The sequence below is a fragment of the Amblyomma americanum genome, chromosome 5 (genome assembly GCF_052857255.1).
Source record: "Amblyomma americanum isolate KBUSLIRL-KWMA chromosome 5, ASM5285725v1, whole genome shotgun sequence".
In the NCBI taxonomy this organism is placed as follows: domain Eukaryota; kingdom Metazoa; phylum Arthropoda; class Arachnida; order Ixodida; family Ixodidae; genus Amblyomma; species Amblyomma americanum.
The window spans coordinates 150,815,569-150,836,604 of NC_135501.1; the positions used below are offsets into that span (position 1 = coordinate 150,815,569).

Genomic DNA, 21,036 nt, shown 5'->3' on the forward strand with positions numbered 1-21,036 from the left:
CAGCTGCAACAAGTCCCCATACCTGGATCGACGACTTTTTACTGCGACATGTCAACAGCACGAAGCAGGCCTTACATGCCCCTTTCCCATCGCCGTGGCCTCTTCAACATAATCTCAGCCATCCCGCCATACACGCCTCGTGGCCGACCGCTATGTCTGGCACTGCATGCAGCGCAATTGCCACATCTGGGCGCGCTCCTGCATTCAATGCCAGCGCGCTAAAGTCACCAGGCATATTACTTCGCGGCTCGGAGCATTCTCCCAGCCCTCTGGTCGGTTTCAACACGTACACTTTAATATCATAGGACCGTTAACCTTAGGTGGAGCCTATCGCTACTGCCAACGATCGCCATGGATCATTGCCATCCATCATTGCCATCCATCACCGCCATCGATCGGTATACTCGACGGCCTGAGGCATGGGCCGCGGAAGATGTCGCCTCGGCCTTCGCCGGCTGGATTGCTCGCTTCGGGCCCCCTCGCCGTGTCACCACCGACCAGGGACGACAGTTCGAATCGCACCTTTTCAGGCTCCTCGGGCTGTCCATCGGGTTCGAGCGCTCGAGGACCATCAGCTACCACCCCTGCGCAGACGGGATGATCGAGCTTTTCCACCATCAGTCCAAAGCAGCCATCATGCGCCAACCGGACTCAACCTGGCTCGAAACCATCCCAGCCGTCGCCATAGGTCTTCGCGCCACCTTCAAGCCTGACATCCTGCCTACACCCGCAGAGCTCGTCTGCGGGGCACCACTCCGTCTCCCAGGCTAATTTCTTGCTGCACCGTCATCCACCACCACGACGTTCAGATCCTACCAATTTCGTAGCTCGGCTCCGACGCACCATCGCTGCCCTCCGCCTGTCACGTGCAGCACACCGCTGTAAGACTGCCCCTTCTTCAAAGATCTGGCAACGTGCACCACACATTACTCCGCGACGACACCGTTCGCAGGCCTTTCCAGCCACCTTACAGCGGACCCTACTCAGTTCTCCATCGCGACGACAAAACCTTCATCCTGCGCGTTAACGGGAATGACGTCCGGGTCTCTACTGACCGGCTGAAACCAGCCTACATCGATTCCGCCGAACCAGGAAATACCAGTGTACCCACAGGCATCCATCCACGACACCGGGCATCGCCGCCTGCTTCTGTCACTACACGCTGTGGACATCGGGCACACTAAACAGATTTTTACAAGCCCTGAGGGCTCTCCGCTCCACGGGGAAGGGGGGGGGGGGGGTGATGTGGTGACACACATTGTGCACATTTCCGCGCAGCCTCCGCCTTGTTATCATCCGGCCCAGCGTAACACGGCCACACGCTCTACTCCGTTACCGATAAAACACAGCGCTACCGCTGCCTCAACCGAGGCATGCGTCACCGACCGTGGCCACAAAAAAAGGCTACCCGGCTGGGAAGAGCGGCTTTCTTCCTTCCGCTACCTAGACTAGCCTAGCGTTGGTATGCTCGTCTGCTGCCATCGCTAATCGAATAAAGAGTTACGTTTTTTTCTTGGGGGTTCGTCCTTCAGCAGAAATGACATCCCACAAATGTATTGTAAATTTCCCGCTCGCTTTTGAGGTTTCGCACATAGCATGGACGCTCGGTCGCCTGTATTCTACATAGTGCATGCATTTTAAAGCCAAGCTCGAACACTCTTTTCTGTGGCCCTTTAAAGATGCCCCATGTAAAGTCAAACACCTTGCATACTCAGTTTATTAGGTCCAAATTAGACTTCACTTCTGTTTATGGGATTCATTCATAAATAGACATACCACATAGATCTAGATGGTGGAGAGGAAAGCAGTTAGGTTTATAACAAATACAGGAGGTTAGACTCACCTACAACGCTAATGAAAACCAACCATATTGCACTACTTCCAGTACGCAACAAAATCTCTTGTCTCTTGTTTGTGCATACTCTATAACACAAAATAATCATACCCCGCCCTGCAATTCTCAAACAATTGTCGCGCCGAACACCCCATTCACGAATTCATTTTTGCATGGACTGACTCTTTCAAGCAGTTTTTTTTTCCAAGGGTTGTTTCCGACTGAAATTTTCCAGTCCTCCAATATGATTAAACCTCTCGAGAATTTTCTTGAGTGAATGAGCATTGTATCTTGTTGTTTTGCTCACTGATTGTAACCTCGTATTTTTTTTTTGCATTTGTCATCATGAATGCCAGTTTACCCATGCCCTTAGGAGAAAAGTGCACAACAGGTGTATCTTACCGCTACTCACCTACCGGGGCAGAAACGTGGAGGCTAATGAAAGGGCTCAGAGCTTAAGGACAACGCAGCGAGCCATGGAAACAAAAATGATAGGTGTAACGTTAAGGGACCGGACACAGGCAGAGCGGGTGAGGGAATAAACGCGGGTTAATGACATCCTAGTCGATATCAAGAGGCAGAAATGGGCTTGGGCAGGGCATGTAATGCGAAGGCAAGATAACCGCTGGTCCTTAAGGGTAACGGAGTGGATTCCAAGAGAAGGCAAGCGTAGCAGGGGGCGGGAGAAGGTTAGGTGGGCGGATGAGATTAAGAAGTTTGCGGGCATACGGTGGGCGCAGCAGGAAATGGACAGACAGGATCAACTGGAGAATCGAGACAGGCCTTTGCCCTGCAGTGGGCGCAGTCATGCTGATGATGACATTCGGTCACATCAGAGCGGTAGACCGCCAAAAGACTTCAACATAAGTTCTGCAATCACTGCTACGAATTATTTCGAGAGGGAGCCCTTGGGACTACCACCACCGCTTCCATTCCACAGTCTGTGTATCACCTCTGTGGAGTCCAGGCGTTGTCGAGCATACTGCACTCGCACCAGCCTCTGACGTTTGAGCTGCCAGTGGATGCCTACATATGACGGCAAAAACACTGAAGTTGCAAGAGCACTGTAAAGTCATTCTGAGACGACCTCACTGCCAACCGCGAATATGACCGCAGACCTTATATGCTAATACGATCGATGGTAACACGCGGTGGCTAATTGGTTATGGTGCTCGGCTACTGGCCAGGAAGACACGGGTTTATTACAGGCCGCAGCGGTCGCATTTTAATGAGGGAGAAACACTAGAGGCTCGCGCAGTGTGCGATGTCAGTGCATGTTAAAGAGCCCCAGGAGTCGAATTTATCCCCAAGTCTCTTTGGGACGCCAAATCCTACAAAGTAAACCAAACCATCTTTCGGGCTGAAGCGCGACCTTGGTACTGTTTTAACAAAGTATCTCCGTGGCCGGAGGGTTCCTCCGCCGCGTCAAATTGGACCAGCAGGTAGCATTGAATAACTCAACACATTAAAGGAAATTCCCATACATTCCATAAACTGACACGCAAGACTTAAGATTTATCAAGAAAGCAGTCAGTCATAGCAAGGGCCACGCAAGAAAATTCCCCGTGCTGCAGTGAGCCGCAAGCGGAAGGTTATTTACTCTCTCCCCCATTGCCCTTAAAAAAACCTTTTATATTCATTTGCCTAGGATTCTGGGGCACCTTTCGGAAACCAACCGGAAATGCGTTTGTCGGAACCAGTAATAATTTCTTTAAAATTTAACCAGTGCACGCCGGTGCTCACGAGATTGCTTACTCGCGAGCACCCCGCGATTTCGACAAAGACGTACGCACTTCGGTTTGTAATTAGGCACACAGACACAAACAGACAAGAACGACCACCGAACAGAAGCACAACCGAAAAACGACAACCATCGGCACCGCTTTGCGGCCCGAATGCGACCTTTCAAGCTCCTGCTTCTTTCTATGTCAGCTACCCGTGTTTCTAGCGGTTTATCACATTACAACATTCGAACCACCCGTCCTTACAAATAGCCAATGGAATAGGGATCTACTAACCGCATCGGGGTGTAAGCACAACAGCGCGGTAACTTAACTGTGGGAGATGGCAACAGTCAAGCCGCAGAGACAGGAAAGCAATTCGGCTTCTCGGCTGTTGGTTCGAAAAATTGGCGCGCGACATCTGCGAAACTCCTTACGCGACGCCCAGTAGCGAAGCGGGTTTCCCTTCCTACACAAAGACAGGAAATCGGACGTCAGCCCAGGCGGAGTGCTCGACTCGCGAGACGAGGGGATGTAAGCGTCGTCGGAGTTAAGGATGCCGCTGTTAACAACGCAACATCGGTCGCTCCTTGGTGCACTGAAAACGCGCTACCAGAGGTTGCCCTTCCATACAACCAGCGAATGCGGTGCACACAGGACCGGAGGCAATAATCGGAAGTTCACTGAAACAGATAGCAGCGACAACTCGGGAACTTTCGGGTCTCGGCATGTCGTGATGCGACGGCTCCCTCTCCCGCTTCTCTTTGCTTCTCCACCAACCTGTTCTAAGGCCTTCCGCTAGATGGCAGTCTCTTCTGCTCCGGTCTTGTTTTTACAATTAAATTTTTATTCTCTTTCTTCTGAACACAACGCGCACAAAGACACTTCCTTCTCGTGTTCTTGATTATATCCTGTAGTGCTCTCAATATAAAGCCAAGAATTACCGCTTTTTTCTCTTCTTTTCACTTGCGAAGGGGCAGTGACTGAGTCAGTGTTTTGCAAGAATGCACACCTTCCATTCGCAGATGCATTTCGGCTGAGGTTCAGCCGTACGGTAGCCTTTTCCAGGTATTTTATGACTGCGCAAATAGCACGAGGACAAGAGTAAAAAAACGATTACAATAAGACGGGCACATTCGTTTCTTCAACTCCTGTACTCATCCCATTCGGATACTCTTAAATGTCCTCGAAAAGGAACCGAAAAGAAAGTTCTACCAAAGGTGGTTTTCTCGGCGCACACACGTAAGAAAAGGCGTGGTCGAGCAGGAAGTGGTCACATTTGGAATCCGCAAGGCTCTCGACGGTTGCCCTGCGCAGAAGCAGAAGTGATGGAACGGGACTGGAGGAGGATAGATACACAGAAATGATAATGGAGACAACTTATTAAACGTGACGCGCACGCAGAAGCTCGCGAAGAGGCGCACCGACGCACAGCCCGAGAACTGCATGAACCCCGAGTGGTCCGCTGAAGAACCGTCGCGGAGCGCCAGCACAGGGGTGCGCAATATGGCCGCCGGTCGGTGAGGAGGCCGAACTGTCGACATAAACTGCTGAGCCACCTGAAATGCTGACGAAGGGGAGCGCGCGATGCTCGCCGCTGCAAAAGCGAGGAAGCCACACGGGAGGGACGCGCGATAGTGCGCACGCGCAGTGACGGGCGACCGCCGAGGAGGCCGCTCGCAAAGATGGCTGAAAGAATTGCATGAGAACCGAGCCGACCGAGCGGCGGTAACATGGCCGCAGCCATCTCCCTCGGCGGCTCAACGGACCACAGCCCGTTTCGTTGAGCACCTCGCCCCTGGCGAGCATTCGTGAGAGATTGCGGGGGTAGACGGAAGCGTGAATCAGTCAATGCAGCGCTCTACAAGCCAAATCGTTCTCAATCCAAATGATTCGTTTGCAGTAGGCCATGGTTTGCGACACAGTTCAAAATACACAGCGTAGCATGGAATTGAGTCAAAACGCAATGAACTCACGGCTAGTGATGTCGGTTTCACGAATGGAGAACACGCAGCAGGACGAGCCATACGGCGCTGCTCACCGCGCTTCGCAAGCGAACAAACATTTCAGCCAGGGGGGTGCCCGCATGGCATCTGCTTCGAGCGCGGACTGGTCCAAAATAGGGCCCGCTAGGGGAGACCGGTGGATGTATCGTCGTCGGCTTGCTGCGCGCGGTCGCACGCCACGCTTTACTTGGGTTTCTGTACATCTTTTCTTTGCTGTTATGACATGTTAAAATACGCACGCTTTTGCTCAATTTGTCATGACTGTCACAAAATTCGGCGCATATTCGAAACAAAGGCGCTACGTGTAAGCAATCGCGGCCGCGTGCGATAAAATAAAACAAAAAAACTGCGGGCAAGGACCCCCGGAGAGCGCGTAACATTGCGTGTGCTGCTGCCCTTTCCACTCAGCTCGCCGGAGCGGCGCGAAAGGAAACACGGCCACGCTCGGCGTCGATTTCTCTAAAATGTCTGAGTAGTTTCTACTCATCGTCGACGGAGATGGCTTAATCTTGACCGCGCTAAAAGTGGTACCCTCTCCCCTTCGCTCTCGCGCCATCGTCTTCTCATCGCGAGAAGGACCCCGAATCATCTGGAAGGCGGCTTCCACGCTCGACCAATGGGGTCGCGCACCCGGCGCGAGAAGGAAATTGTGCAGTGATACTGCTTGTATGTGCGCGCCTGCCTTGGCGCGAAGAACTAACAGACGCGGACCGCGTATTAAATGAGGGGATGTAACCGCTGACCGAGCCGCCGTTTAAGCTCAAGAAGAAGTGGCACGCTCGACTCCCGGGAGGACGCCACTCAACCAGCCACGGACCAGCGAGGCAACGTGCACAGTCTACGGATCGGCCCCATCGTGTTCCTCAGATCGTCGGACTGTCGCAGTGCCCGGTGAACAAATTGTGTGTTGTTACTTTGCACGAGTTGCATTGTATTTGTAAACCACTTTGTATGTGCTCGTACGAGTGATTGTGAAATCCTCTGTATCGTCTCTTTGCTGTATAAACTTTATTTTGTTTCGTAAACCTTTGGCTCCGACCCATTCTCTGGCTTGCGACCGGCGAAAGCTGGGCACCAAACGACCAACCCCCTTATCACCTGGTAGCTGGTCTCCGGCGGAGCTTGCCACGCTGAGTCGAGGGCATCTCCTTTGTGACCGAGACCGCTACCCCCACACGCTCTAAGGGTGTCTGGGAGTGTACGCTAAAGTGCGAGAAGTGGTGACACTGACATGACTTGTTAATGGCGGATTTCAAGCTAGAAAAAACTGCCATTTTTTTGCCAGAGTTGTCTTTTGCGCTGTTCAGTGTGCATAAAGGCTTGGAGGCCTTAGAAGACTAAAAATGGCCTGGCTTAGCTTATGGCTAAGCCTAGGATGCGAAGCATACGTCGCTTGGCAAGCCGTACTTCTCGTTCTTCTCCCGTTTCCGTGGCTCTTTGTAACTTGCGCTTTGCGGTCTGGCGAGCCGACCTCTCCCTGGCCGACATCTCGCTGCTCAACTGACTAGTAGTAAGTAGTAAGTGGATGAAAGGGGAAGAGGAAAGGAAAATGCACGGGCCTGTGACTGGTGTTAAAACACCACAACCACTGCCGGCGTGCAGATAGAGAGAAGGATAGGTAGGGCTCAACGAGTGCGTCGCCTTTTATACAATTGCGCGACGTCAGTATCTCCTAGCGGTAGGAGCGGGAGTTAGGCCGCCGGCGGAGGCTGCGCGTCCGCAAGCGAGCGCACGAGTTGAGCCCCAGCTTTCACAGCTGTTGTGACATCATATCACGTGGTGCGCCGATGTAGGTCAAGTGGTAGCTACGCGGCCGCGCGCGGCGCAGCAAGGAAGAGCTTGGTTTTGCGGCTAGTGTGCTTCGCATAAAAACATCGCATTCCTTTGGTTTGGGGGAAAAGGAAATGGCGCAGTATCTGTCTCATATATCGTTGGACACCTGAACCGCGCCGTAATGGAAGGGATAAGGGAGGGAGTGAAAGACGAAAGGAAGAAAGGGGAACCGTAGTGGAGGGCTCCGGAATAATTTCGACCAGCTGGGGATCTTTAACGTGCACTGACATCGCACAGCACACGGGCGCCTTAGCGTTTTTCCTCCATAAAAACGCAGCCGCCGTGGTCGGGTTCGAACCCGGGAACTACGGATCAGTAGTCGAGCGCCCTAACCACTGAGCCACCGCGGCGGGGCTGGGATGTAAGTGCAAGTTAAAGATTTCCAGGTGTTCGAAATTATTCCGCAGCCCTCCACTACGGCACCTGTTTCTTCTTTCACTCCCACCTTCCTCCCTTCACTTACGGCGCGGTTCGGGTGTCCACCGAGATAAGACAGTTACTGCGCCATTTGCTTTCCTCAAAATAATAATACTAATAATTGTTTTTTGGGGAAAGGAAATGGCTCAGTATCTATTTCATATTTCGTTGCACACCTGAACCACGCCGTAAGGAAAGGAATAAAGGAGGGAGTGAAAGAAGAAAGAGGTTGCGTAGTGGAGGGCTCCGGAATAATATGACCACCCGGGGATCCTTAACGTGCACTGACATCGCACAGCACACAGCTCAAAAACCAATTTTCAATTTCTTCCGCGGCGGCTGCGTTTTTATGGAGGAAAAACGCTAAGGCGCCCGTGTGCTGTGCGATGTCAGTGCACGTTAAAGATCCCCAGGTGGTCCAAATTATTCCGGAGCCCTCCACTACGGTACCCCTTTCGTCTTTCACTCCCTCCCTTATCCCTTCCCTTACGGCGCGGTTCAGGTGTCCAACGATATATGAGACAGATACTGCGCCATTTCCTTTCCCCCAAAACCAATTATTATTATCAATTTTTTCTTGTGTTATTCCAGATCTTCTTTCTAATGTTGACTTCCAATCGCAGAGTTGGAGCACTTCTGGAGCAACGTTTCCTGCTCTTTTCGGAGCGACTGTATTCCATACCCAAATCTGAGGCACAGATCGAGTCTTCCAGTCGTAGACAGGGAGCGGTTGCCGAGCCGAGATTGCTCCGTGGAGCAGTCGGGACTTCTCCGCCGAAATCGGCGTATCCGACCGGAAGTTTGCGTGACGTTCTTATTCAGCGGCGATAGCGGCGCCCTACATGCTCTGGCCAGAGCAAGTGTACTCCAATCGCAATTTCAGGTCGCGCGCTCTGCGCCGGATTCAGGCGCTCTGTCACAGGGCGTGCAGACCGCTCCGGGCCTGCGATTGGAATTCACCATTAGTGTACTCTGGCAGGGACAATGAGTCTGAAAATAGGTAGGTATCAGGGGCTGATTTTGTGAGGTCGCTTTGTGGATAAGTCGCTTTTGATGATTTTTCTTCATGTTTTGAAAGCAAAGATAAATTCTTTAGTTAAATTTGTCCTCGAATAAAGCGACTTTCACTACAAATTAGGAAGACGTCGTCGCGTCGCATCATCAGTTTACGTGTAGTCAACGCCATCCAAAAGGAAAGGCAACCATCTGAATTATTTTGTTGCGGTACAAGCCACTAAGGGAAGCGGTTCAGAAAATATGACCATTTGGTTTCAGACGTGTCCTCAGCTTTTCACTCCCTAGCAGTAAGGCGACAGATTACTTGGAAGAGAAATTTGACATAATTAAGTTGGGTGTTTCACATACGGTGTAGCAACAAGACAAAGGTACTTGAGAGAATGTTGGAAAAGTGGATGTCCTAACTCCGTCATAACTTTTCGATTATCGTGTAATCGGAGCGAGTGCATCATGCATAAAATGCGCTCAAAACCATCAGAACACTACTGCCACGAGTGCAACAAATATCTACCGTCTATTTCCAGATCAGTATCATTATTTCAGTCGCCACACGACCGCACAGAAACCGTGCCACACGCATAGCGCACAGTACGCAACTGACGCGTGGGACCCAACATAATAATAATAATAATCATTGGTTTTTGGGGAAAGGAAATGGCGCAGTATCTGTCTCATATATCGTTGGACACCTGAACCGCGCCGTAAAGGAAGGAATAAAGGAGGGAGTGAAAGAAGAAAGGAAGAAAGAGGTGCCGTAGTGGAGGGCTCCGGAATAATTTTGACCACCTGGGGATCTTTAACGTGCACTGACATCGCACAGCACTCGGGCGCCTTAGCGTTTTTCCTCCATAACCCAACTTGCCGCTGCGAAGGGGAAACGGCGGCGCGGGGTAGCGCAAAGGGTGTCCCCACCCTGAAAGCGGAGGAAGCGGGCATCCAGGCACCCTATGTTGCGATAGTGTTCCTGTATATGCTCCCGCATTGAGCAGAGCTGCGCGAAGGCCAGCCATCACGTTCCAAGCTGCGCGGGAAAGCCATCGCTCGTGCGAACAGGGGCTGCCTTCATGGGCTCGCTCTGTAGAGCGCTTGGGCTTGTTTTTTATTTGCCGTACAAATTGTACTCGTTCGTAATTTTTAAACGTAAAGCCAAAAACTAATCTGTGATTTGCCGATGGTGTGCATACAGCATGGAAAAAAAATCGCCAAAGGTTAGCAGCAACTTCTTTTTCATTGCGAAAGCAATACTGCTCGAGGCTTCCGCTCTTGGCCGTCGTCCCGGAGAATCCACCATTGACCTTTAGCATGACCTATGTGTGACGTCATACCAGCTGTGGAAAAGCGGGGCCCCAACTCGGCTCGTCGCGATCGTCCCAGCCAATCCTCCGTGCTGCAGCTCCGCGACGCTGCCGCGAGGGGCGCTCGCTGTACGTGACGTCATGGCAGCTGTGGAAAAGCGCCTCTCCCCAATTCGGCTCGTCGCGATCGTCCCAGCGAATCCTCCACGCGCCGCTGCCGTGGGGGAGGCGCTCGCTCTACGTGACGTCATGCCAGCTGTGGAAAAGCGGCCCCCCAACTCGGCTCGTCGCAGTCGTCCCAGCGAATCCTCCACGGTATGTCGGATGATGTGTATAAGGTGAAGCTGCAACGATGTGCTGCAGCTAAGAAGCGGCGGCGTGCGGAAGAAACGGATGAAGAGTGGGAACAACGTTTAGCTAAACGGCGTACATATTATGCAGCCAGGCGAATGCGTTCAACATCTCTTGATCTGGATGCATCTACAAGTATCATGCATGCTCTCAATGCTGACGCGACTTTGGCGACACCTGATCTGGAACAACAGAACGAAGCGAGGAAGAGACAACGCGCTCAAGAGACGCCAGAAGACCGCTCCGCACGACTCTAGAAACGTTGTAACAAAGATGCGGCTAGAAGTCGTGCCACGTCCCGGAATGACTCCAACTGCGGAAGAGACCGCTTTGGGTTTAGGAGAGCGTCAGAATGAGACGAAACGAAGCTTTCGCAATTCAACTTGGGTTAACCAGAGTTAAACCACATCTAATTTTTTCGTTACAGGCGCGAAAACAGACACAAAGCTCGGAAGCCTTTGCTGTCGCATTGAAAGAGACCGAGAAGAAAAAAGAGGTTGTGGCACCAAACATGGGCGATCATTCATGAAGTGCGCCGAAGGTGTTGTCTACGAAATTCCCCTCTCCTGCGGCCGCTCCTATATAGGCAAACAGGACGCTGCGCTAACGAGCGAATCAGGGAACACGAAAGAAACGTAGAGCAAGATAAAGAAGGCCCAAATATGCCTAAGCATATAAGGTCCTTCCCGTCACGCTCTTGTGAGCGCTGTTTTTCCGGAGCGCGAATTCTATCAAAAAGCAAAGATACTAAAACCAGGGAATTAATGGAAGCTTTTTTTATTGCATAGAAAGGAAGCATGGGCGTCAGCGACACTTCCATATCTCAGTATAAGGCATAGAACAATTTTTTCACTCGTTCGCTATCATATCAACTTTAAAGATGATAGCATTCCTTGGTTCCTTGTACGATGGTATATATTTGTCCGTGTTGCCTTCAAATAAATCAGCTGTGAGTGGCGCTCCGTCCCGTCTTTCTACCTTGTGTTGTATCTGTTTTCGCGCCTGTAACCAAAAAGATGTACCGTTGCCAACTTGCCCAGCAGGTCGTTCTTTTAGGTTAACAGCAAATCGCAGTAATAATAATAATAATAATTATAATTGGTTTTTGGGGAAAGGAAATGGCGCAGTATCTGTCTCATATATCGTTGGACACCTGAACCGCGCCGTAAGGGAAGGGATAAAGGAGGGAGTGAAAGAAGAAAGGAAGAATGAGGTGCCGTAGTGGAGGACTCCGGAATAATTTCGACCACCTGGGGATCTTTAACGTGCACTGACATCGCACAGCACACGGGCGCCTTAGCGTTTTTCCTCCATAAAAACGCAGCCGCCGCAAATTCACGAAAAATACTAGTAACGGCCTGCTATTTTTTTTTTGGAACAAGTAATTTCAGATGAGTAAGCAGTCGCGTTCATGATGGGACAGCATCTGTCCCGTCTTTCGTCCGCGTGCTCGTCTTAAGAAAAAAAAAGAGTATAGCGATGAATTACTTTTTTCACAACTAGCACCGCCGCGTGTTCTGTGCGAATTATACACCGAAAATATGAAAACGCAACTCCCTAAAACCACATTAAAATGGTTCTGTAGTTTGTTGCAGGCACGCACACTAAAGCAACACCAATGCATTGAACAGGCGAGTCTGACCTAACGAAAAATTTCAAACTCAATTGCTTGCGTAAAACATTTTACACAATGTATCCCGTTGCAAAATGCAGTGAAATGACGAATATTCAAGGGACCTTGAAAGTGCTCTTTCACTTTGATATTATTAGCTTTTCTAATTTTTATTAAGAGGCATTATCTTTTCATATCAATTATTAAATTCCAATATTTGGTCGCGCTTAAGGCGGCCAATCCTCAAAAGCCATTTCAATCGCCGACGCACTTCAGCCGCCGACCTTCCAAATGACAGTTCGTAAAACGCTTTGCCGTTTCCATTGTGGTTGCTGCAGTTCGGCGCACTGCACGCAGTCACAGCTGACGACTGCGTCGCTCACTACCGCAGCAGAACCCCAAAGCCGACGCCACAGGTGTCCACGAAAAATCTGCGTAATGCAGCCCACAGCGTGGCCTCACATCAGGCGTCGAGCTGACGAGGGGTCGCCCGGCACTGCGCCTGTGAAATCAGTTTCCCCACGGAAGGTTGAAAACTTGACGTCACGAAAATCATGTTATCGCCTCTCGGCGAATGGCGTACGGAGCGGCAAGGGAAAACAGACGCGGAACTCTGCTCCCTGCGAGAGCATATACAGGAACACTATGTTGCCAGACTTCGCAGCGCCCCAGGCCAGAAGTTGAGTTTAGTCGCCTGTAGCATCAGCAAGCGGTCAGCTAGAAACTACCGCTCGTCCACCATGTGACAAGCTGCACCATGTGACAAGGCTATGTGTTGAACTAATTTTGCCGTGATCCTCCATGACCGTCACATGACGCTCCAACGGTCGCGTAGGAATATTTGTTCGCTTTAGAAGGCGGGTGAACGTCGCCTTGCGGGTCGACCTGCGGCGTATTCTGCGTCCGTGAAAACGGCATCAGCAGCCGTGAGTTCATTTCTCGTCTATTCAATTACATGTCACGCTGTGTATTTTCGACTCTGTTTCGGAAAGCGTTGTTAACAGCGGCGCCCTTATGAGCTCTGAACTTCTGCGAAACGCTCCCCATCCTCTAACGCTTGCATCCCCTCGTCTCGCGAGTCGAGCACTCTGCCTGGGCTGACGTCCGATTTCCTATGTTTGTGTAGGAAGGGAAACCCGCTTCGCTGCCGGGCGCAACATGGTGTCGCGTAGCGAGTTCCGCAGATGTCGCGCGCCAATTTTGCGAACCAACAGGCGAGAAGGAGAATGCTTTCCTGTCTCTGCGGCGGGACTGCTGCAATATCCCACAGTCAAGTTCGTGCGCCGTTGTGCTTGCACCTCGACGCGGCTAGGAGAGCCCTGTTCCTTTGCCTACTTGTAAGGACGTGTTGTGCGGGATGTTTCCCTGAGCCGTTCGAATATTGTAACTGGTAAACAGCTAGAAAGACGCGCAGCCGCTCACCGAAAGAGGCATGAGCTTGAAAGTTCGCATTCGGGCTGCAAAGCGGAGCCGACGGTTGTCGTTTTTCTGTTGTGCTTCGGTTCGGTTGTCCTTCTGGTCTATTTGTGTCTGTGTGCCTAGTTACAAACGGTAATGCGCGCGTCTTCACGAAAATCGCGCGGTGCTGGCGAGTAAGCAGTCTCGTGAGCACCGGCGTGCTATTGGCTGCTAAAATTTTAAAGAAATTTTTACTGGCTCCAACAAACGGATTTCCAATTGGCTACCAAAAGGGTTTCCGGGATCCTAGGCAAACGAACACAACAGGTTTTTTAGGGACAATGGCGGGAGAGAGTAAATAACACCTTCCGACCGCAGCATGGGGTCTTTGCTCGGTAGATGTTCAGCGCCCCATGTTATGGCCGACTGCTTTGTTAGCAAATCTTAGATCTTGCGTGAAGGTTTGCTCAGTTTAAGCAATGTTTCGGGTTTTAATAAGTTAAGTATTCAATGCCAGGCATCGCCACCTGCTGGTCCACTTCTTAGACGTGCCGGAAAAACCGTCCCGCTGTGGACATACACATCGTCATCCAAGTTTTGTAACCGTACATCCTGCTCAAGTACCTCGGGAATCGCTTAGTCTTACCTATCATCGTCATCAGTCTCACTACGCCCACTACAGGGCAAAAGCCTTTCCCACGTCTCTCTAATTAACCCTGTCTTTCGCCAGTTGCTGTCACCGTATGTCCGCAAACTTCTTGGATCTTAACTTTCGTTCCCCCTTGCTATGCTTGCCTTCTCTTGAAATCCACCTTCTCTTGAAATGCCTTCGCATTACATGCCCTGCCTAAGCCCATTTATTCCTCTTGATTTTGACTAGGATGTCATTAACCCGCGTTTGTTCCCTCACCCACTCCGTCCGCTTCTGGTATCTCGACGTTACACCTATCATTTTGCTTTCCTTAGCTTGCTGCGTTGTCCTTAACTTAAGCTGCACTGTTTTCGTTAGTTTCTGCCCCATAGGTGAGCACTGGCAAAATACAGCTTTTGTATACCACGTGACTAGCGCGGGTATAACAGAAGCTTAGCTGGCGCTCGGCCGCTGTCTAGCCACATATGAGGCGCGTGCCCGGAAACCATGTGCAACCATTTTTATCAGCTTTGGCACGTATCAATAGGTTTAACTAGCGTTAAACCTTTTCCAGTGTTTGGTGATACGGATGGACGGACGCTGGCATTGCTGTTAAATGCGACTTCTAATGCTGGAATGAGGTCGCCCGTTTCTGTGCTGTGTTTTCTGGGATGAACCGTGCATTTGTCGCCCAGTGTTCTTGTTTGTTAAAACTAGATACTGCATCCTAGTTTCAGAGCAGGTACCAACATGCCATAAGCTTTCAGAGACAGTAATAGAGCAGAGATGGCACACTAATGTTTATTAATACTCATGTTTTTTCAATGACAATAATAAAATGAAAGAAAATTAATTATTTCTTTGCTACCATAGCTTCATTCGATATTTATATAAAAATTACCATATATTTCGGCCCATCACAGGGAGGAACAGCCGGGCGAACCCTTCGCAGGGAAGGCGGAATCAAATCCTGCCCAAATAATGTGATAACCCAGCCGATGAGACATAATATCTTTAATGTCAGTAACCTTTTCAAAACATCCGCGTAGTCGATGAAAGCGGGTCCAAATAAGATACTAATTGAGGCAGCCACCGATGTTCTGAGCCTATTCCTCGCTTCTTCGTCGCCCTCTGAACTAAGGTCGGATGATGAGGCAGCGTCCTTATAGTGACTCCTGCCTTGATCGTCGCCACAAAGTACTGCGGGTGGAGCTAAATCGGGATGTTTCAGGGTGCATGCCACTTGAGAGGAGGCGGGCATTCTCAACCTCTAAGCCCCACTGTTTCACTAGCGGTTCATAAGTCACCCTTACGCTTGAGAAAGACCGACTAACAAAAGATACACTGCTCAGTTTTCTAGCTTCACGGCTTATGGCGTAGCATGTTCAGGAACGGCGCGGAAGCGTTTGAAAATGGTGTTCCCATCTATGATTAGCGGTCTAGCGATGGTCAATAGTCTCGCTGGGATAGAGGCAAGTGGATCTTGCCTCTTGCCTCCTTACTCGATGCCATTGTGGGTCTGTAAGATAGAAAAACATACATTATTTTTATATACACAGCCGGCTTTGTTCAACACGAGACAAACTGTGCACGGCAAGGGATTACGCGTGAAACCTGATTGGCCGACATTTGAGTGCAGTTCGCTATAATATTTCGAAACCACATCTTCAATTTGACCTCCATCACAAGCTTCGCTGTTACTGTTTTTCGTAGGAAATATCGAATCAGACACTAAGAGGTCATGTAAGACAGCTGGAGATTTGAGTATGCTAATCTCTTGACAAGCGTTTTTCTTTATGTGCGCAGCTCCGTGTGGAACAAGCTGTCTCCCGTGCAGGAAGGGCACCACGGAAAGGGACTCAGGTTGCAGATATGCTTGTTCTTCTGAGTACAGTCCTTGTGCTTCCCCCTCAGCTGCGTATTAGTGTATAGCAGAAGAAATTTTTGTAGTACTATCACTAGTACTACTAGTACTAATTGTAGTAGCAACGGTTGTAGAGAAACAGCCGCTGGTAGCACTAGCAGAAGTAGGCCTCAAATCGCCCCAGTGTCGCACCAACTCTCCGGCTTTCTTCTCGAAGGCAGTCACATTCAAGTGCGGTCCTTGATGGTCATCGTCTCGTCGAAAGTGAGCTCGCTTCTGGAGTGTGAGTCGCGCCTGAAGTTGCGAACCAGCATATCGAAGTACTGGCTGTAGGCGGTCTTCTCCTGTAGCAGCCGCCATCGACGCTGCGGCATGGTCTTGGTGAGCGGCGACGGGTTTACGTTGACCTGCGAGCACACCAATCGTGATTGTGCTTAGATGGCCAGAATAATTGCTGTAAACCCCCAATGTGCAACCAGCACACATTCACTGGTTGCCCCTAAAAAGAGCTAAATATACAGATCTCCCACAAAGTACACTTTCTTGAACGAGAGCAAAGGGCGAAAGCTAGGTGCGCTTGACCACTCGCCACTATCCACCATTGGCAGTGATGGCGAATTTGATGATTGAAACCGATTTTCGATAGCGTATTTAAATAGATGAATATGCTGTTTGCATTTTAGTAGTGTGTAGGTCTTGTCAAGCTTCCAGAAGACTTTTTACCTGCGCCTGCAGCATTGCATGCGCACCGTGTGATGTTGAAATAAATTTATGATTCTGAGTTTCCGATTCTGATTTTATGGATCTTTGGCAATATCTGCACATTGAGGTCTTTGGGCGATATATGACTGCGTCTTTGCCTGGATCGCTATAGCAATGTCCTGGCTGCAGCGCCAGAGAAACGGCTGGCTGTCCAGTACAGTCAAACGGTTACGTCCTCTTATAAATGCGCAGCTTTTATAGAGCTTCCTGGATTACCACAGACGTCGCAAACTCCAGGGTGAGCTTTGGGGCACTGAGAACACCAACTCCAGGATGGGCTTTGGGGCCAAGAGGATGTCTGTACACCGACTCCAAGTCGCTGCCGAGTGTGCATTGAGGATGAGACTTTCGCCCCAAATGTCGCAACCGAGTTAGAACAGGGCACACTCGCTATATTTAACCCCATTTACCACGAGTGTAGCTTAGAGGAGCCCGCGAGTCCGACTGTAAAGCAAGTTTTCTGCTGGAATTTTCCGTACAGGCTCGATATCTTTTGCTGGACATGTTTGCCAATACATACCGGGCTATACACATCCATCAGTACAGTGCTACGGATTGGTTGTGCAAAAGTTGAACATCCAGAGAGTATTAATTACAGAGTAACCACCACATGAGCTCATTCATACGTCGAGTGAGGGAGGCTATAAGGCTTTCTTGTAGGACCAATGCCTATGACACTCTGTCGCTCCAGCAACTAAGCTAACCTGGAGGGCTAGCAGATGGAACGGCGAGGCTTAACCAATCAGCACCACAGCCCCAGGAAAATCCTGCTAGGCGGAGTAGGAGGAACTCACATGTACGACTACAAATGTAAGCCATACAGTTTTCACAGAATCTTCCCATTATGACTAGCACGTAGACGTCAATGAGTTATTCCCTTGACTAAGATCAACTCGTCTGCAGTGTTTTTGCTAAACGAATTAAAAACGTGTCCCTGTGAAATAAAAAGAAGTCGATTTCGTCGTGGATGCCTTTTCCTTACCTGTTTGTCCCTGGCGACGTCATCGAGGACAGCGAACTCGAATATGCTGGGCCAGCCCACCTTCGTCGCGAGCACCACCATTGCGCACAGGACGTTCACGACGGCGATTGACGGCTTGGGCCAGCGGATGCCGGCGTCGTCCAGCACGCTCACCACGGTGGCCACGTTGTCAGTACCTGTCTCCATGACGTCCTCGCAGGACTTGTAGAAGCGCCACGTCCTCTGCAGCTCCTTCTGGCCCGTGGCGATCAGGCTCGTGTTCTGCGCAGGTCGCGTTAGGTCCTCCTGGTGGCGGAGCATGACTTCCTGACCGTGATGCAGTGCCAAGCAGCATACAGTTGGCGTGACTACACCGCGGCATGCCTGGACCGGGAAGATTTGCGAGCTACGTGGCGATCTGACGGCCGATGCACAGCAGTTAAAGGAGCCATGTACGTGTAAATGTGTGGTTTCATGTGTATGATGTTTATTGGGGACATGACCCGTGAGGCTCACGTGACCGCTGAAAACAGGTCACGGACCTTGATATTTGACGACGGGGTCGGGATCGAACAGCTTACACTGCAAAACTTCTATCGGCGATAGCGTACTTCTGCCGCCAATCATCGAAGGACCGTTAAGCAAGCGAACAGTTCTGACGCTTTGCTCCTACAGTTATCGCTTTCTCTTCTCAGGTGTCCAACGATATATGAGACAGATACTGCGCCATTTCCTTTCCACCAAAAACCAATTATTATTATTATTATTATTCTTAGAACAATAGAAGCGTAGGGGGTGACGTCATGTTGTAACTGACTCATTGTCGTTTCCTCTCTGCTCTCATCACGTTAGCACTTTATGGCCGTTGACGATGGCTTTGTCACCAGGCAGTTGCCGTTAAAATCTGCGACGCTAATAAATCTGGGCTGCGTCCTCTCTGCCAGAACGTGCTTCAATGCAGCCAATCAACGTCTGCTTGTAACGGAGACACCAATAAGCAGTTATTAACTTTTTTGGCCTGCACTAGAACACAGAGCAAGGCGACAGGACAGCAATGAAATTACCCTTCTATGTTACAATGAAGCTATAAACAGAACAGCCGCCGCGATGGCTGCTCATTGGTTGTGGCGCTTGGCTGCTGACCTGAAAACGTGGGTTCGATGACGGCCGCGGCGGTCGAATTTCGATGGAGGCGAAATTCCAGAGGCCCTGTATTATGCGACGTCAGGGCACGTTAATGAACCCTATGTGGTCGAAAGTGCTGCCCTGCGGCATCCCTTCGCATTCCAACCAAACCATTAAGGAGAACAGGAAGTTTAGCTGTGAAAGCACCGCTTTCTAGGGCGTTTAGCGTTCGCGCCCCCCATATCTAAGATGATGGGTCAGTCAAGTGAATGTTTAATGCATCACATCCCCGGTAGGTGGCTGTTTCAAACGCAGCTACTGATTGGGCTTGCGAGACCCAGCTCGCTCTTCCGAAGTTCCCTGAAGGCTCATGCGCAGCGGCACGGCGGGCAGATGACACGTGCACTGAATTTTTTTAATTCATTTCATTTCCACCTCCCACGCTAGGCAGGTAGCTCACAACCCAGTGAGCAGGTTGCCACCTCCCTTGGTTGCCAGGTTGTGATGACGACGTAGGGTGAAGTGACCTCTCTCCAGCAATCATAAACTGGCACCTTCCACGGCGGGTAGGTCGTCACCAGCCACGGTGGGCTGATTGTGATGGCATCGTAAGGTCACCTGACATTGGTGGCACGTGGCCCACCTGCTTTTTTCAGCCCACCGACGCCGACGCCGAGTAGTCCACTGTACGGCATCGTTAGTGCTATCGTGTCAAAAAGTGGTTGGGTTGAGGCACTCTCATTGACATCGTCGCCGCCATTTTAAATCGATAGCAGTAGTGGTCTCGTCCTTTAGGAAATCCGACTTCCGTCCGTCCGTGTCATGGAAAAGAAAGTAGGTCACCTTCCAGGGTGGGCAAGTGGCAACCTGCCCCAAGGGCTGCAGGCAATCTACCTTCAGTGGCAGGTGTCAGTTAAAGTAAAGATTTGTCGCGAGAGGTCACGTGACCTTCTGTTGCTACGGCTAGGCCAAGAAAGACAATCTCCCTAAGAACTATGTGCGCTGAAATAAGCGTTACGAGAGCTTGGGAAGAGCAAGCTGGGTCTCAGAAGCGCTCCACCGGTGGCTGCGTTTGAAACAGCCGCTTGCCGTGGTGGTAGCGGCGTACATAGTATAGACTGAAAAGTAAAAATGAATAAGAAAAACAAGCCTCTCCCGAACCACTAAAGTATAATTCCAATAGTAATATAAAAGGTGCGGCCCTCGGGCAATTGGGATTTTGCCACCCGAAGGTAGAAAGAAATCAATATGGAAATGGCTACTAAAGCGACCCACAGGCGGAGGAGCGGGCCCGGAGACTCCCCTGATCTCCCCTGGGAAGTAGCAGCTTGGAGTGGGATATGGGAATGGGATATGGCAAACATGGGTGGGGTTATGGCAATTGGAAGGTACAGCTTAACCGCTATACGACACTGTGCCAATAGCCGCATGAGCGACTGCCCGCCAGCTATGCAGGCGACACGTTTTAAAACACTTTCACCGTAAACAAAACATTAGACAAGCGGAAACGGAACCCCTGCCCTTTTGTGTAACAACACGGGCGCCCCAAGGATACATCGCTGAAAGGCGTTCGTCTAGCTTAAGCTAAAAGAAAGGAGTATTTGGGCAGGAGGGATCTCTAATGATCATGTAATGCATTTAAGGGTACCACGTTAAGCTTCAGTCAAGTTTTAACGCTATATCATTACGAGTCCAATTACGAGAAAAGCTGGCGGCGCGCATGTCTTGGTGTGTGAACTCAAAGATGGCACAGAAAATATCAGCGATGGCAAAAAAAATCACGTGACTTCATCAAGCGGTCATTTGAAGCTGACGGCAAGCCGAGCACCGGCAATTCAGACAATCATATACATGTCATTCTTGTACATATACACCCAATTGACCCACGTCAATGTGGCGCCAGTTTTCCCGACAACATTCGTAGCAGAACTGTGAAGCAACCGTTCGTCGTACAACGTCCTGGTTCGTGTCATATAAATTCTCGTTGCATAACGCTTACAAGTAGTAGTTAAGATGGAGGCTAGCTTGCGACAGAGATTCCTACCGATGACATATACACCTTTAATTGTCCACCGAGATGTGAGACAGTTACTGCGCCATTCCCTTTTCTAAGAAAAAACAATTTTGTATCAAAATTATAATGCAACCTTTCGTCGTACAGTGTTCCGGGTAGTGTCATGCGCGCGGGTGTATGTGTCGGCTCTGTGTG

At 50.3% G+C, this 21,036-nt stretch overlaps 1 protein-coding gene across 1 annotated transcript; it reads left to right on the forward strand.

Annotated features, from left to right (window-relative positions):
- The first annotated feature begins 351 nt into the window (after nucleotides 1–351).
- On the forward strand, nucleotides 352–771 carry LOC144134263 (uncharacterized). The gene has a single exon (XM_077667216.1). It carries the CDS (start codon nucleotides 352–354, stop codon nucleotides 769–771), a length of 420 nt encoding a protein of 139 aa, XP_077523342.1.
- Nucleotides 772–21,036: the final 20,265 nt, after the last annotated feature.

Bases quoted from the DNA above. Each gene is read 5' to 3' on its own strand.
- LOC144134263 (XM_077667216.1), top strand. From the start codon at position 352: ATGGATCATTGCCATCCATCATTGCCATCCATCACCGCCATCGATCGG.